General features: G+C 38.6%; 1 protein-coding gene across 1 annotated transcript; it reads left to right on the plus strand.

Moving 5' to 3' along the window:
* The first annotated feature begins 617 nt into the window (after nt 1-617).
* KRT20 (keratin 20, type I) lies at nt 618-10052 on the plus strand. Its single transcript, XM_011929813.1, has 8 exons — nt 618-1065; nt 3378-3460; nt 5259-5415; nt 5768-5929; nt 6092-6217; nt 7662-7882; nt 8579-8616; nt 9537-10052. The coding sequence occupies exons 1-8, from the start codon at nt 751-753 to the stop codon at nt 9632-9634; spliced, it is 1200 nt and encodes a 399-aa protein (XP_011785203.1). The 5' UTR covers nt 618-750; the 3' UTR covers nt 9635-10052.
* Nucleotides 10053-17642: the final 7590 nt, after the last annotated feature.

The following is a 17642-nucleotide window of genomic DNA, read 5'->3' on the forward strand; positions in this document are numbered from 1 at the left end:
AAATTCATTTAATTCATATCCCCAAACTACATCTCCAAACGTACAATGGTTTCATTCCTGGTTTAGGGATTCGAGGTTTTGTGTTTGTACAAAATATTTTAATAGTCTTATAAAATAAGATGTCCAAAACAGAATAAACTTAAAAGCCAAACACAAGTAAAGCATGAAAAAGAGGTTCTGAAGAGCAACTCCTCAATACAAATAAACCATTGTCCTTTATCTCCATTGTGACTTTCAGTTATGTAGGCACACCTGCCTTTTTACATGCCTAAAATATACATGAGGATTATAAATATTCTTTATGTGTATGTTAGGATGAAAAAATCCTGCCAAGGCAGGTGCATGGGCTAAAAGAATACACCTTCCTGTTTCCTTTTGTTACCTGTTTAATTAAAAAAAAAAAAAAAAAAGTTGCCCCTGATAAAAGCCTCCAATAAATGCCTCTAGTGCTATTTTCTGGAATTGAGTTAAACATACTAACATATTGTTATACAAAGTGGGGGGGGGGGCGTGGAAGCAAGGCAAGGTGGACTGTGGTGCCAATCCTAGTGACATGTCAGCAGAGGAGGAGTTTCTTGCCTGTGGACTTCATAAAAGGCTAGCTCAACACGCTCCATGAGACACACTCTGCCCCAACCATCCTGAAGCTACAGGTGCTCCCTCCTGGAATACCCAACGGATTTCAGTCGCAGAAGCTTCCACAGAAGCCTCAGCAACTCCTTGCAGGCCTCTGTAGTCAGTACAGTGGGCATGCAGCGCCTCGGGATGACACCCAGCGTTTATGGGGGTGCTGGAGGCCGAGGCATCCGCATCTCCAACTCCAGACACAGGGCGAACTATGGGAGCAACCTCACCGGCGGCGGGGACCTGTTTGTTGGCAATGAGAAAATGGCCATGCAGAACCTAAATGACCGTCTAGCGAGCTACCTAGAAAAGGTGCGGACCCTGGAGCAGTCCAACTCCAAACTTGAAGTGCAGATCAAGCAGTGGTGCGAAACCAACGCCCCGAGGGCTGGTCCTGACTACAGCGCATATTACAAACAAATTGAAGAGCTGCGAAATCAGGTGAGAGATGACGCCTGTGTTTCTGTTTCCTAGTCTGTGTTTAGCTGAAAGTTAAATCAAGAGGTTATCTATGTTAGGTAGGTCCAAATGGACGTTGTAAAGCAAATTAGGCTAAAATGTTACATCTATAAAAATTCTTTCATCTACCTTTAGACTGTATAATAGGATGACCTTAAATCATGCTATTTTTAATGTTTAATATAATTATATACAAAATATGAACATTTTATCCTCCGGAATAAAATAAATCTTTGTCACAGCTTACTACATCAGGGCTAAATGTATAGTGAGCAATCTTTCTGAAAAGGGCTAAAAATTAATTATGTGATAAATCTCTCTTAGTTTTTCATCTAGTCCTCAAGTTTTGAAACCCCAGTCAATTCAAAGACTTTTCTCCTTTTATTTAAGTAAATATTATAATGTGACTATTAGAATACTGTACTGCAGATTTAAATAACAAAGTGATTCTGGGTGGAAACAGTGTGGCAGGAATATGGGTCTTAATGATGCCTGGATTTTTAAGTGCCCTGTTTAATAATATGACCATCAGCATCAAGCAGTTCAGAAACTACTTCTACAGTAATAAAATGTTCTATTGCCCCCAATTCATGTTTATCGCAATCATATCACAACCTCCTCCTATGTCATCAAAAAAAGGGTGGAGCTCTGTATTTTATCAGTTGCATGCAATAAAAGCAGAAGACTTTGCTCCTAATTGAAAATTTCATATACGACACGGAGCACTTGCTTGGAATTAAAGTTCCTATCTAATCAAGAAAAGTGTTCACTGTGCAGCACACCAACATTGCACAAGTATACAAATGTAACAAACCTGCACATTATGCACATGTACCCTAGAACTTAAAGTATAATAAAAAAAATAAAAAAAAATAAAAAATAAAAAAATAAAAAAAACAAATAAATACATGCATAAAACTGAAAAAAAAATAAAATAAAATTAATTAACATAAAAAAAAAAGAAAAGTGTTCACTGTCATTTCTGTGTTAAGATTCATACTCCTTTAGAGTAAAGCCCATTTACTTACCAGCAAGTCTATTTTTCTTGAGTTGTGCTAAACATCAGGGCAATTTGATTCGGACTCTATGGGAAGTTGCTTTGGAATTTTAGAAACTATGGGTGTGTGAAGCAATGGTATTTAAATTGTCCTTCCGGAATAAAGTTCATCCTTTTTAGGCTCTCACTAAAAATGTTCGAACCACACCTGTCTCGTGTTTCTGACTCTACTTTGGCTCATCTCAAATACACAGACACAGGCCATCCGTCCCATTGAGCTAGACAGTCCCAACCATAGGGAGCAGCCCTCTCCAAAACTGGATCCACTGAAAGAGAAATATCATTGCAACATCTTCTGCAAGTAGATTTTTCATCTATATGCATCCATCATGCATTTAGTTCTTTTATGCACCATGTTCTTTCATTCAGCCAATACTGAATGACACTAACTAGGTGCTGGGCACCATGCTAGGCACGGAGGAATAGTATGGTGGACACAGTGTGATTTATGAGGAAACAGGGATGGACAGAGGGACCAGCACACAGAGGGATAACGACAGCACAGGCAGATCATCCAGTTCAGTTTTGAGAGCATCTGTGAAGGCTCCTTTGAAGCAATGTTGTCGAACCTGAGACATGAGGGAGGAATGGGAGCTCACCAGACCAGAGGGGCTAAACGAAAGGTTCTAAGCCGAAACATCAAAGGCGAGGCACTCAATAAGGTCTGATGACTCAAGTTGAGTTAAATTCTCCTTCTGTAAAATCACAAGAAAGTAGACCAAACCCTGGGGAATCTAGGGTTGCATTTTATGACTCTATTATGTTAAACACCCATGTCATTATTTTTTCTATATTTACTTGTAGAAATGCCTGAAATAAACATCATTTTTGACATAATAGTCACTGCAGCTGGAGATAAACTAAATCCTTATAAACACCTATCCAATTGAAAATGTCATTCTTTGCTGGGCGCAGTGGCTCACGCCTGTAATCCCAGCATTTTGGGCAGGTGGATCACCTGAGGTCAGGAGTTCAAGACCAGCCTGGCCAACATGGCAAAACCCCATCTCTACTAAAAATGCAAAAATTAGCTGGGCATGGTGGCGGATGCTTGTAACCCCAGGTACTCGGGAGGCTGAGGCAGGAGAATCGCTTGAACCTGGGAGGCAGAGGTTACAGTGAGCCAAGATCGCACCATTGCACTCCAGCGGGGGCAACAGAGCAAGATTCTGTCTAAATAAATAAATAAATACATTTTTAAAAAACAAAATGTCTTTCTTTCTCATGTATTTTCCAGATTAAGGATGCTCAACTGCAAAATGCTCGATATGTCCTGCAAATTGATAATGCTAAACTGGCTGCTGAGGACTTCAGACTGAAGTAGGTTCCCTAATACGTGGCAAAAGTTTCTGAAAAAGAATTCCTTTAGTAGTCCTTCCAGATAATCAGCTTTCCATAGCATTGTTGGTAAAGGAACCACGGTTCAATGTTTCCAGAATCCTGAAGCCTAAAGGAGATTGGAAGCTACGTGTTAGAAGCTAGCCCAGCACTCAGGGATGACCTTCTCTCTCTTGATCCCTTGGCATGTAACTGACCACCTCCAGTAACTACTATTCTCTTTGTTATTACTGGTTGCTAATTTTTTTTTTTTTTTTAGTAGCTGGTATCTACCTTTTAACCCACTAAACCTAATTCTGCCCTTTGGAGTAATAAGAAAGCAATTTACAGTTCTCCTTCTCCCTAAGTGCCTTTCTGTTATCTAAAGAGAGTCTTATGTCTACCCTTGGTGATTCTCCAAGTAATTCTCCATGTTCGTTCAAGTACCTGCAAGTGTATGACCCAAGTTCCAGGGGTGACTCTTGATGATTTCTGGTTTGCCAGTGTTTTACAGGATGGTCTGGCCAACCAAAGAATCAGGACCAATCTATAATAATTAACCGGGTGTGGTGGCACATGTCTGTAGTCCCAGCTACTTGGGAGGCTGAGGCAGGAGAATCACTTGAACCTGGGAGGTGGAGGTTTCAGTGAGCCGAGATCGTGACATTGCCCTCCAGCCTGGGTGACAGAGTGAGACCTTGTCTCAAAAAGAAAAGAGAAGAAAAAATTGTGTTCACTTTCTCGGTGGTCATCACAGCACATGTGACCAGAGCTGTTCCTTACAAACAGCTTCCACACTAGGGCGTCTTCATCCTGAATTTGTACAATGCATTAACACCAAAAAGCCCTTTGTGGTTAGAAGAGTTGCCTTTTAATGCTCCAAGAGATTAACTAGAAGGAAATAGGCAATCAAATCCAAAGATTAAAGCAGTAAAAGTGCATTAGTTCCAATCTTACCTAGCACTGAGTGTCCCATTGCATTGTCACTTTTTAAAGCTGGATATTTTAGGAAATTGGGCAGGGCATGGTGGCTAATGCCTATAATCCAGCACTTTGAGAGGCTGAGACAGGCAGTTTGCTTGAGTCCTGGAGTTTGAGAACAGCTTGGGCAACATGGCGAAACCACGTCTCTACACAAAAATACAAAAAAAGTAGCTGGGTGTGGTGGCATACACCTGTGGTCCCAGCTACTTGGGAGGCTGAGGTGAGAGGATTGCTTGAGCCCAGGAGGTTGAGGCTGCAGGGAACCATGATCGCACCACTGTATTCCAGCCTGGGTGACAGAGTGGTACCCTGTCTCAAATACACACACACACACACACACACATATATATATAGTGAGAGACACAGAGAGAGTATGTAAGATTGTAGAGGAGGATGTAGAGCTGTTTGAGATAAGTCACTTTGGATGCCTCAGTTCATAAAGTTATAAAAATAAATTGATCATGTACATTCATTAAGTAAAAGTATTTAATATCAATAATGAGAACCCTTTGCCAACACAATAATTAACACAATTTAATTTCTTGTAAGATAAATTCTAGAATTTAGAAGTGCTCAAAATTATTTCAGATTGCCTTTTTCCAGTCACTCCAAATTATAGAGATTATATTATTGGGCAAATTGTCTGATTCCTAGGTTCTTATGTACATTTCATGAATGTATAAAGGCAGACATTATAAAGTATTGAAATTGATCTCCTCATAAGCCACATTTAAAAACCTATCTCATTATATTAGATTCTCTCTCTTATAATGGCTTCAGAAGGACCAGTTATCTCTGTATACTAATTAATTCCCAGGTATGAGACCGAGAGGGGAATACGCCTAACAGTGGAAGCTGATTTCCAAGGCCTGAATAAGGTCTTTGATGACCTAAGCCTACATAAAACAGATTTGGAGATTCAGATTCAAGAACTGAATAAAGACCTAGCTCTCCTCAAAAAAGAGCATCGGGAGGTGAGAAAATATTCAGAAGTAGTATTGGAAATGATGGAATGGTTCTATATAATAATAATAATAGGAGGAGCAGGAGAAACAGGAGAAGGGGGAAGAGTTGGTGGTGGTAATGACAGAGACGATGATGATGACAATAGTGATACAAGCCCTGCCTTCTTTTCATAATGTTGTTGTAGGTTAAATGACCTAGAGCAGTACCTGGACCACAATAAGCCCAACACAAGTTATTATTTTATTTCTTTTTTACTCATTGCCAATGAAAGAGGTCATGAGACTTCTTATGTCTTTTCTGCCCAACCTTATCTGAGAATGTGCTTCAGACTAAAATCAATCAGAATTTTCACTTTCATAGGAAGTCGATGGTCTATACAAGCATCTGGGCAACACTGTCAATGTGGAGGTTGATGCTGCTCCAGGCCTGAACCTTGGTGCCATCATGAATGAAATGAGGCAGAAGTATGAAGTCATGGCCCAGAAGAATCTTCAAGAGGCCAAAGAACAGTTTGAGAGACAGGTAACCGCACAATTGTAAAGTGTGAGCAAATGTGTAGAAGCTTTCCTCCAGAAAGAGATAACTCAGTTTCTTCTTCATTTGTTCATTCTTTCTTTCTCTTTCTGTCTTTTCTTTCTTATTTCCATCCCTCAACTATTTTTTTTTACTCTTGGCACTTTATAGACTGCAGTTCTGCAGCAACAGGTCACAGTGAACACTGAAGAATTAAAAGGAACTGAGGTTGAACTAACAGAGCTGAGACGCACCTCCCAGAGCCTCGAGATAGACCTCCAGTCCCATCTCAGCATGGTAAAGCACATCTAACTTCTCTTTCTCAATCCAGTATGTGTTTACCAAAGTCCCCTGTTAGGAACTTAGAAATGCAAAGACCTACAAGAAATAACCCTTCCCCTTGCAGAGCTGGCAGGGAAAGAGGCCGAACAACTGATTATAATCAAAGGACAGAGAGAAATCGAGGAAAGGGCAATGTACTGCATGAATGCAGAGGAAAGAGTAAATCTGGAAGATTTCACAGGGAAAGTGGCATTTAAACCAGATATTTTTACAAATTTTAAGTTCAGGGGTAATATGCAGATTTATGATATAGTTAAACTTGTGTCATGGGAGTTTGTTGTACAGGTTATTTCATCACTCAGGTATTAAGCCTAATACCCATTTGTTATTTTTCCTGATCCTCTCGCTCCTCCTACCCTCCAGCCTCTGTTAGGCCCCTGTGTCTGCTATTCCCCTGTATGTGTCCATTATACCAGATCTTAAAATTTAAGATACAATTTTAAGCTGGAGAATGAACTAGAGACATTCCAGGTCAAGCAAACCAGCCAGCCCATGACAAATTATGCTGTGGTACCCAGAATCCCTCAAACCACAGTGGCCTGCAGCCACAATACTACATCCATTATGACATTTCCTTTCCAAGGGCAAGGCTAAAGGGGTAGGCCCTACCTAGGACAAGCCAGTGTTCTGGCAGAAAGAAAAGAGCAATGGTTGGGCCACTTGATAGCTCTTAAAGCTTCTCCTTAGAAAAAGCATTTGTCCTTTGGTAGGCCAAGGCAGGAGGATCACTTGAGGTCAGGAGTTTGAGACGAGCCTGGCCAATATGGTGAAACTCCATCTCTACTAAAGACACAAAAATAAGCTGGGCATGATGGCATGTGCCTATAACCACAGCTATTGGAGGCTGAGGCAGGAGAATCGCTCGATCCCAGGAGGCAGAGTTTGCAGTGAGCCGAGATCACACTACTGCACTCCAGCCTGGGGGACAGAGCAAGACTCCATCTCAACAAAAAAAAGAAAAAGAAAAGGCATTTGTCAGTTTGACCTGCATTTCATTAACCAAAGAGAGTCACATGACCCAGCCATGTGTCAATGGATTAAAGGAATCTAACCCTGCAATTGAGAAATGTCACAGATCACATGGCCAGGTCTGATGAAGGAGTGAGAGGCGTAACATCTTCACATGGTGGGGAAGGAAATATTGAGAACAATTCTACAATGTGCTGCACTGAGAGAACAGTGGGTGCAAAGCTACAAGCAAAGAAAAACCCTGAGAGCTAATGATCCTAGCTGGCTGGCTGAGGTTGCCTAGTTGGGAAGAGTGGGATATGGAGCTAGAAATACACACCATGCCCACAGTGATGAACTGCAGAGACCTTTCTCAAAATAAATTAAAATTGACCCATCTCTTGAATCAAGTCCTTAGATAAGAAATGCCCTGTTTTTCTTGTGCTCATAGAAAGAGTCTTTGGAGCACACCCTAGAGGAGACCAAAGCCCGTTACAGCAGCCAGTTAGCCAACCTCCAGTCGCTGTTGAGCTCTCTGGAGGCCCAACTGATGCAGATTCGGAGTGACATGGAACGACAGAACAGTGAATATCATATCCTTCTTGACATAAAGACTCGGCTTGAGCAGGAAATTGCTACTTACCGCCGCCTTCTGGAAGGAGAAGACGTAAGGTAAGGCTCTTAGAATCAAGGAATAGGTGTCAATGTCTATATGCACTTCTATTTTAATGTTCCTGTCACTCACTACCCAGCACCAGTGCAATCCCTAGGACAGAAGTAATTATACTCACATGCACCTCACCACCACCAACAAAACGAAAATATACCAAAAAGTAGACATGCCCAAAATATCAAGTACAGCCTTGAGATCATGTGATAGGACTGAGTTAGAAGATAATTCTCCAAATGATAGATTATACTGATATTAATTTTCATCATTAATATATAATTGAAGGCATAATAGCTTTTTGGAAATTCTAATTGAGAGCTCATGAATTAGACAATAAGTTGCTGAGGTCCACAGGAGCCAGAATCATCAGTGTGGCAGCAGCAACTGTCTTCAGATACCATACCTAAGAATATCAACAAGAGAACACAAGATTTAAACTTCCATTGTAATTTTGTTATTTTAATTAGAGGAACATCTTAGCTTATATTAAACTGGTCAGTTTTAAAGCTATGTATTTTTCAAGTTTGCAATAACAAGCAATGTAAAAGGGAAAGATACATGAAAGCATTAAAACACATTCACTTGGACTTTGAAATATAAAAGACAAGAGTGCATTTCATTTTCAAAACAGTAATAATCCTTTTTTCTGTTTCTTTTTTCTTCTTCTCATTAAAAAAAAAAAAAAAAAAAAAAAACAGAACTACAGAATATCAGTTAAGCACCCTGGAAGAGAGAGGTAAGTTCTACATTTTTGCACATTTTCTATGACACTCAGCTGCTTTCCAATAACTATCTCCCATGAATAAAAAGTAAAGTGAGGCTGTTTCAGTCTGTTTTCTGCTCCTGTAATGGAATACCTGAGACTGAATAATTTACAAACAATAGAAGTTTACTTGGCTCACAGTTCTGGAGGCCAGAAAGTCCAATATCAAGGTGCCGACATCTGGTGAGGGCCTTCTTGCTGCGTCATCCCATGGCAGAAAGTAGAAGTGCAAAAGAGTGTGCATGAGAGCCAGAGAGAAAGAGAAGGCTGATCTTGCTTTTATAACTAGCCCACTCTCACAATAACTAACCCATTCCCATGGTAACCACATTAATCCATCCATGAGGGCAGAGCCCTCATCATCTAATCACCTCTCACTAGGCCCCACCTCCCAACACTGTTACATTGGGGATTAAGTTTTCCACACGTGAACTCTAGGGAACACATTCAAACCATAGCAAAGGCCAATTCTCAAGAGAGCAGATATGACACCAGGGATTCTAAAAATCTTGTACATGGCATAAAGAAACCCTCCATGTGGGAACTTGGGCACACTCTTCAGAACGGGGTGATTTTCTTGGCCTGTGCTATTGCTACCTTGAGACATCTGAGATCCTGAAAAGGAAAAACAAGACAAAATCTGAATTCCACTTAAATTCAAGATCATTTATTTCTTGAATTTATAAGAGTGGGATATTTGTAAATTTGGGGAGAAGCACATTTTCTGTATCTATTTATAAAATGGACTTAAGATTTTTTGAGAAAGAGGATGGGTTTAACATATTTTTCTAAAAGAAGGAAATAAGTAAAAAGAATAATAACTTAAAGTTGAATATTATAAATCAGTAGAGTCATGTGCCTGAATTAACATTTAATGTTTAATATGAATTCAGATATAAAGAAAACCAGGAAGATTAAGACAGTCGTGCAAGAAGTAGTGGATGGCAAGGTCGTGTCATCTGAAGTCAAAGAGGTGGAAGAAAATATCTAAATGGCTACCAGAAGGAGATGCTGCTGAGGTTTTGAAAGAAATGTGGCTATAATCTTATCTTCTCCCTGCAAGAAATAAGCCATAAGAAAGCACTATTAATACTTTGCAGTGATTAGAAGGGGTGGGGTGGGGGAAATCCTATTTATCAGACTCTGTAATTGAATATAAATATTTTACTCAGAGGAGCTGCAAATTGCCTGCAAAAATGAAATCCAATGAGCACTAGAATATTTACAACATCATTACTGTCATCTTTATCATGAAGCACATCAATTACAAGCTGTAGACCACCTAATATCAATTTGTAGGTAATGTTCCTGAAAATTGCAATACATTTCAATTATACTAAACCTCACAAAGTAGAGGAATCTATGCAAATTGCAAATAAACCGCTTTCTAATTTTTTCCTGTTTCTGAATTGTAAACCCCCCCCCTTTGGGAGTCCCTGGTTTCTTATTGAGCCAATTTCTTGGTTAATCTCGTTGATTTTTCAGCATCAGTACAACTCTACAAACTTTGAGCTATCTCTGCTTTTCCCCATTGTTTCTACTGCCTTTTAAAAGTCTACACAGCTCTTTGAATAATTTGAGAGTCAAATTCAATCACAAATGAGGAGCAGAATAAGAGTGAAGTACACTATACTTAAAATGGAAATAGATTAAAAACATTACCGAAACCCTTCTCAAGGCAAAATGTGTCTCCTTTTGATAATAAGCTGCATATACTATCAGGTGCTCTCTTTTTTTACATATGGTGAACATATATTTTTAATGAAATTTTTTTAAATAACAGCTTTATTGAGACATAATTCACACACCATGAAATTCACCCTTACAACATATATAATTCAGTGGTCTTCGATATGCTTATAATGTTTTGCAACCATCACCACTACCTAATTTTAGAACATTTCATCACCCCAAAAGGAAATCTTGTACCTATTAGTAGTCACCCCCCATTTTCCTTCCTCCCAGCCCCTAACAACCACTAATCTACTTCCTCTCTCTATGGATTTGCCTACTCTGGACATTTCATATAAATGGGATCATACCATGTGCCCTTTTATACACAAATGTTCATAGCAGCATTACTCATAAGAGTCCCAAAGCAAAACACCTCAAATGTCCATCAACTGATGAATGGATAAACAAAATGTAGTATGTCCACACAATAGAATCTCATTCGTCAATAAAAAGGAATGAAGTACTAACACATGCTATAACAGAGATGAACTTTGAAAATATGCTAAGTGAAAGAAGCCAAATCCAAAAAAAAGAAAAACACACATTGTAACCTCACCCTTTCTGCATTTTAGTGAGCAATCATTGCATATGAATGTGTATGGGAAAAATCAATGTGCGCTAAATCATTGTATTCTAGTAAATAGATTGGACTTAAAACTTGATACAGAAGTTGTAAATAAGTGGGAGTGAGTTTGATTATTATATAGAAAATACTTACATGATTCATTTAAGAATAATAATATCCACCATTTACTGAGCACTTACTATGAGCCTGTGTGCCAAACATTTCATGATTTCTCATTTAATTTTCACAATAATCCTGTGAGATAGAAGCTATTAGGTTGAATCATATGAACCTGCCAATATATGATAATTTCTAAGAGTTGGGAATTTTTGAGGATGTGGATGGTACCACTTTGAATTTCTAAGATTTAACATAATATCTAACACGCATCAGGCAGCTGATTCATTATTTTAAATTGAAAGAAAAAAGATTTTTTTAGAAGCTTTCCAATATATGCTAATTTCTGACTTTCAGATATAGCAATTTTATATGCTATTATATAGCATATGTAATAAGGTTCAACCTTATTATATTATCCCCATTTTACATACGAGAATAAATGAGGACTCATATGAAGACATGAGGTAAAGACTTTCCCAAAGTCATGCAGTTAGCAAGTAGTAGAACGAGACTGAACCTCAGGGCTGTTTCTCTAAAACCATGACACCCTCTTAAGCAACTAATTACATAACAAAGCAATACATGTTTCACAGTTGAAATAGCCATTTGCCTATCCACAGTTATTTTGTTGTTTTCTAATTGTCATTTTCATCAGGCAGACACAACAGCCAATTGTGGCAAATGTCCAGCTTTGCTGGTTAACATCACACATGACTTGATTCAGCACAACTTTTGTCAGAAAAGGTGTTTCCACCTATTTTCACTGCCTTCTTTTCCAAAGAGGTTTCACTCATTTTTTTCTTAATTTTCTTCCAAGTCACGCCAGCTAGTAAATTGCATTTAAAGATGTTAAGAACATTTAAAAGTGAATTCTTTTTCACCTACTCTGTCACATTCCAGAATGGTCTGAAACTTCGACTTGCAAATACCAGACTGAATCTGATTACTAAGAAACCTATGCAGACGGGTTTGTAACTGATTAGGCCTGACCACTGTCATGTGGCAATGTGGCACTGTGTTAAAAGAGGTAGGGTTGTTGTTCTTAATTTAGGATGGTCCTCTTTTAACTACCTGTTAAAAGAAGTAGAATTGTTATTTTTAGATCAGAAAAAAGGATATTTTTTTTCCTCTTGCTTCTTTGGTCTATCTCTAGTTTCTTCTAAGCAATCTTTCAAAGAAGTGGGTGAGTGCTACATACATGTGGACCAGATGGTGGAGTTCTACCTCCAGTTCTGCCAGTAGTTACTGTGTGAAAGTGAAGCATTAATCTTTGTATCTATCTATATTTCTTATATGAGCTAAGAACCAGAATTACATAATCCTATTTCTGACAGGTGTACAAATCCAGAGAAGTCTTTATCAAAACACATTAGAATTATCATCAGTGTATTTTTTCATTTTATATGAAATTGTCAGCGCAGAAGTGAAGCTATCAAACTCAGAGAGAGCCCCTAGAGTTGAGGTAAGGATAGAAACCACTATTTTATCTGAGTTCTGGAGATTATTTCTACCCAGAGTTCTGAATCATCTAAAAAGGAGAATGACACGGAGTGATACAAAATCAAAACACGGCCAGTGACCCCCTCAGACACTCTGTTCTCACCCATATGCATCAGGATCAGCCTCAGGTACCTGATTAGACCCCCAAGTAACAATTCCAACCTAAAGTATTAGTAGTGATTTCTATTTTTGAATTCTCCTTCAAACATCTCTGTTTTCTCTCCCCTAAGCTCATTTCCAAGATTCCTCTCGTCACGGTATTATTTTATTATCTTCCTGTCTCCTACCACTTTCAAAATTCTCCCCTGCTTTCAAGAACCATTGATCTCTGGAGCCCAGAAGTCAGTCTCACTCATGCCCCTTAGGATCCTTGTTTAACCCTCATCTCAAAAGTACAACACGTAAAATGTAAGCAACCCAAAATTCGCTCAGTCACTCACAGGATTTTATAATGTTATCCAAAGCGAAAGATGTTACAGACCGAGGGATCAGCGAGTTGCAGAAAATGACAGTTCTATCTTACGGGAAAAAACTCAGGTAGAAAACCCTGCAAAGACCAGGACACGAACCAACCTGAAATGAAAAGATGAGCGTATGATTTACTCAATAAAAATCTAAAGATGTGTAAAAACCATATACCTAATATTCTCTATTTTGAACATTTCCTAAACTCTACAAAAATGGAAAACATAATTCTTTTGAACAGTTTGCCCTGGCTACAATCATTTTCCTCTCTGCCTCAACTTATGTAATCACTCTGCCAACAAGCCCAAGATTGTTTATTTTTTTTAATCCCCACCGGCTTATACATTAATGTGCTGTCAAAGAACATCATTTTCACTTCTAAAACCTCTAAAGCAGAGTCTTGATGATTTAATTTAGCCTCCCACTTCAAAAAAAAAAAGTCACTGAAGAAGAAACATTTCTCTTTTCAGCTGCTGAAGTTCCTCCCCATTCATAACCTAATTCAGAATAAATCTTGGTCAAAGCATACCAGTCAATTAGGGCACAGTCATTTTCAAATGAAATGAATTTTAAATGACACATTCAAACACATTAAGTCTTAACTTCTTTCAAATGAAATCATTTTAGGAGTGCAGTGATAAAATCCAGTCAAACACCACGCTAGGACTCAGGCTAAAAAATAGACGTAGTACCTACCTAAGAAGCTTAATCTAGGATAATATGTAATATGCATAGAAACATAAACAAATAATGTATAAACATAATTTTTAGAGACTGAGTAATATTATTTAAATTTTACTGTAGGCATTAGAGTTGGAAAGTATATACCTTTCAGCACAAAATCAATTCCAAGTTCAAAAATACAACTTAATCTTATTCTCATATTATGTGATCAAATCACTGAGGTACAACTTTGAATTTGGCACATTTCCTTTGCTTCTGTTTTCATTTCGATGGCAGTAAAATGGAGTCTCTCTGTCTTGGGGGACACTTGGGACTGAATAATAGTTAACAACCATAACGTCAAGTTCTTGTGTGGGGAGTGCAAGTTTAACTTGTGCTTTAAAAGATCTCTGAAGATGTGGCTACAGGTCAAAGCTAAAATGAAAACCACATTTGCCTGTGTGTTTACAGAATTTCATGTGCCATGTTGTTGCTTATAAGCCATGAAAAGTCATTCTCTAGGTCTCAGCCCATACACTAAAAAATTCACGGAGAAAGCTTAAAAGAAAAGAAAAAAAAAAGAGCATCCTGGTGATGTACAGGGCAGAAGCCTGGTGTCAGGTGTCGTAGCTAGGGGATATCAGAGTATCCTCTGCCCTTTCAATTGTCACTGCCAGCAGCAAGGTTGTGGTATCTATAGAAGGCACTGCAGGCCCGAATCCTATCTCTGCCACCTCCCAATTGCATGGGCTTAAATAAATCACTTAACAACTGGACTCTCAGACTGCTCATCTGTAAAATGGGATAAAAGTGCCATCTCAAGCTGGGCAGCTTGAGGTGGCTTATGCCTGTAATCCCAGTGCTTTGGGAGGCCAAGGCAGAAGGATCACTTGAGGCCTAAAGTTCAAGACCAGCTTGGGCAATATAACAAGACCCCATCTCTACAAAAAATTCAAAATTAAAAAAAAAAAAATAGCCAGTGTCGTGCTGCATGCCTGTAGTCCCAGCTACTTGGGAGGCTGAGGCAGGAGGATTGCTTAAGCTCAGGAGTTCAAGGTTTCAGAGAGCTATGGTCACACCACTGCACTCCAGCCTGAGTGAGGGCAACCAAGCAAGACCCTGTCTCAGACAAACAAACAAATAAAACCAGTACCACCCTAAGAGGTTACCATGAAGGTTAAAAAATAATGTCTGTAATTCACCTGGCCCAGTGTCCAAAAAGTAGTAAGTACATAATAACTGATAATTCAAACAAAGACAAGCTCAGTCAAAATGCTTATAATATAGATATAAGGAATCCTTGGTAAAAACCTCCATATGGATCTAAAATCACTGGCATTTCCACTGAACAGATTTTCATTCTCTCAAGAAATCAAACAAATGGATCATGGCTTCTCTCAAGCTGAGACTGTCTTAGGTTGCAACATTCTTTCCGTATCTACAGCAAATGTGTGATTTCTGCAAATCTCTTACTTAAACCCCCTTTATTTAGAAATCCCACTTGCTTGCTCTTTGTGACAAGTTTAGGTCGGAGAGAAATATGTCCCTTCACATTTGTCTCTTATGTAATAATATAAAAGGAAGTTGTAATTGGATTTCACCACGGGTTCGTCATTTGTGTCCCTGGGAAAGTGGCTTTCCCCCCCACCCCCTACAAAAAGTCAAAATAGTCCTTCCATTTGCCAGAATTGATCCCAGGTATTCCTTATGGAGGTTTGCCAGGGGCTTCAGGTGTGGCCCCATCTGTTCCCTAATCCCTAGTGGGTACTGCTAGTTCTAGCTCAGGACTCTTCACAAAGGAAGAACCTCAGCTTCAGGGAGGCTGTCATCAGGGAGATAATATCTGGATATGCAGGTGGACACGAGGCAGCAGTAAACTAGCTTCTGTCCCCTAATCCCCAGTGGACACTGCTAGTTCTGCCTCAGGACTCTTCACAATGGAAGAACCTCAGCTTCAGGGAGGCTGTAATCCAGGAAATAATATCTGGATATGCAAGTGGACAGGAGGCAGCAGTAAACCACAGGGAATCTAGTCTACAGGTCTGGAATGCCTCAGGAGTCAGTCTGTACCCTACAAGGCAAAACAAGTGCTAGCCATTATGAGACAAACTCCAATGAGATAAAGGCTAGAGGAAGAAGCATTCTCAGGAGAAAGGGCTCCCAGAGAAGGTAGAGCAGCAGGGGCTGCAGAAGATCCCTCTGCAGGGAGCACCTGTACACTGGCACCAAGCAAAGACATCTGAGTGCATGTAGAAACATGTGTGTGTGCATACATGTGTACATTAGAATGAGAGTAACATCTGAATGTGTCTACATTGTGAATCCACTAATACTTAAATTATTATACTTTGTAGCTTGCCTTTATATTGATACACTCTTTTTAATTTTGGAAAAACTTCCTCATACATAACGCACATTAATGACCCAGCAGTTTGACTTATCAAGAGAGAAATCAAGAAGCATATATTGAATGCTGACTTTGTCCAAGGCACTGGGCAAATGGACCAGACATTGAAGATGGAGATAACAGCAGACCCAGTACTTGAATACTTTCATGTTGGCTTGGTTGAAATTCTTGATTTAATTTTCAAAAAGACCACATCATTTTGACATAATTCAAGTTGTGTAACAGTTACAGGCTTACTTCACATATTATCTCTGCTATTGAAATGTCCAAAAAAAATCAGGTTATTGTTTTAGTAAGAGAAACCAAAAGTACTGCATACGCTTATGGAAAAACCCTAAACAATGGCCAAGTGTTTGCTAATTATTATGGTTAATTGTTTGTATTGAGTAAGTAACATCTCAATGATCTCACAGGTATCCAATAATTTTGCTGAGAAATTAATCTTTACCAGATAGATTCAATCTCCACTTAAAAATGTATAGAAAGCCTTCTAAAGGCCTCCTTTTGGGGAGTTAAACATTGGGCACTCATGGACATACAGAATGGCAACAATAGACACTGGGAATTACTGTGGGGAGCAAAGGTTAAAAACTGTTGGGTACTATGCTTACTGTCTGGGTGATGAGATGAGTTGTACCCCAAACTTCAGCATCATGAAATACACACACGTAACAAACCCGCACATGTACCTCCTGAATCTAAAATAAGAGTTGAAATTATTTTTTTAAAAAATCCAGTAATGGTAAGTAAATAAAAATAAAAATTTTCCTTTTTATGAAAGTTATGTATTATTAAATCAAATAAGAATTCAATTTTAGAAATCTAGAATGCTTGTATATTTTAAAAACTTTTCCTTAGAATAAAATAAAACACAGAATCCAAATATACCAAATTGAAAAGGAGTTTTTAGTGGCCATATATAAGGAAACAGAGGTCGCTGATGGAGAAATGAAGGCCCTGTTTCCCAGAAGGCAGGAACTGTATCTTTACAATGATTTTAATGTATTTTATTTCAATAAATCCATTCTAGTCAAAATACATATATGTCTATAGCACACACAGTGTATACCTTATTAATGAAATCAGTATAAACATCTTCGCAAAAAAACTGTTATTTACACCCAGAAATTTTATTTCCTATCATCAAATACAGAGCAACCTGATTTTGGAAATTTGAATCCAATAAAGAATTTCCAAGAATCCACAATCCATGTTCTGTACCCAATTATTAAAATTCAAGTGATAGATAACTATATAATCTTAAGAGAAAAGCAGATTATAAAATCTTATATTGAATCAATTATGTTTAAAAATGTATATAAAATACTCATATATACGTACATCTTCTTTATGTTTTCTGCATCTTCTAAATTTCCTGCAATAAATACATAGAGGGCTATATTAAAAAAAAAACTATAGAACTATTTTGCAATGAGACATGTAGAGACCTGGGCCATCATCTCAAAGAAAACATGTAAAAGAAAAATCCGGCCGGGCGCGGTGGCTCAAGCCTGTAATCCCAGCACTTTGGGAGGCCGAGACGGG

This window comes from Colobus angolensis, unplaced genomic scaffold, assembly GCF_000951035.1.
Source record: "Colobus angolensis palliatus isolate OR3802 unplaced genomic scaffold, Cang.pa_1.0 Scaffold83, whole genome shotgun sequence".
Classification (NCBI taxonomy): Eukaryota; Metazoa; Chordata; class Mammalia; order Primates; family Cercopithecidae; genus Colobus; species Colobus angolensis.

Coding starts and splice junctions, on each gene's coding strand:
- KRT20 (XM_011929813.1), top strand. CDS start 751: ATGCAGCGCCTCGGGATGACACCCAGCGTTTATGGGGGTGCTGGAGGC. Junction 3,461..5,258: donor GCTGAGGACTTCAGACTGAA/GTAGGTTCCCTA, acceptor ATTAATTCCCAG/GTATGAGACCGAGAGGGGAA. Junction 8,617..9,536: donor AAGCACCCTGGAAGAGAGAG/GTAAGTTCTACA, acceptor ATATGAATTCAG/ATATAAAGAAAACCAGGAAG.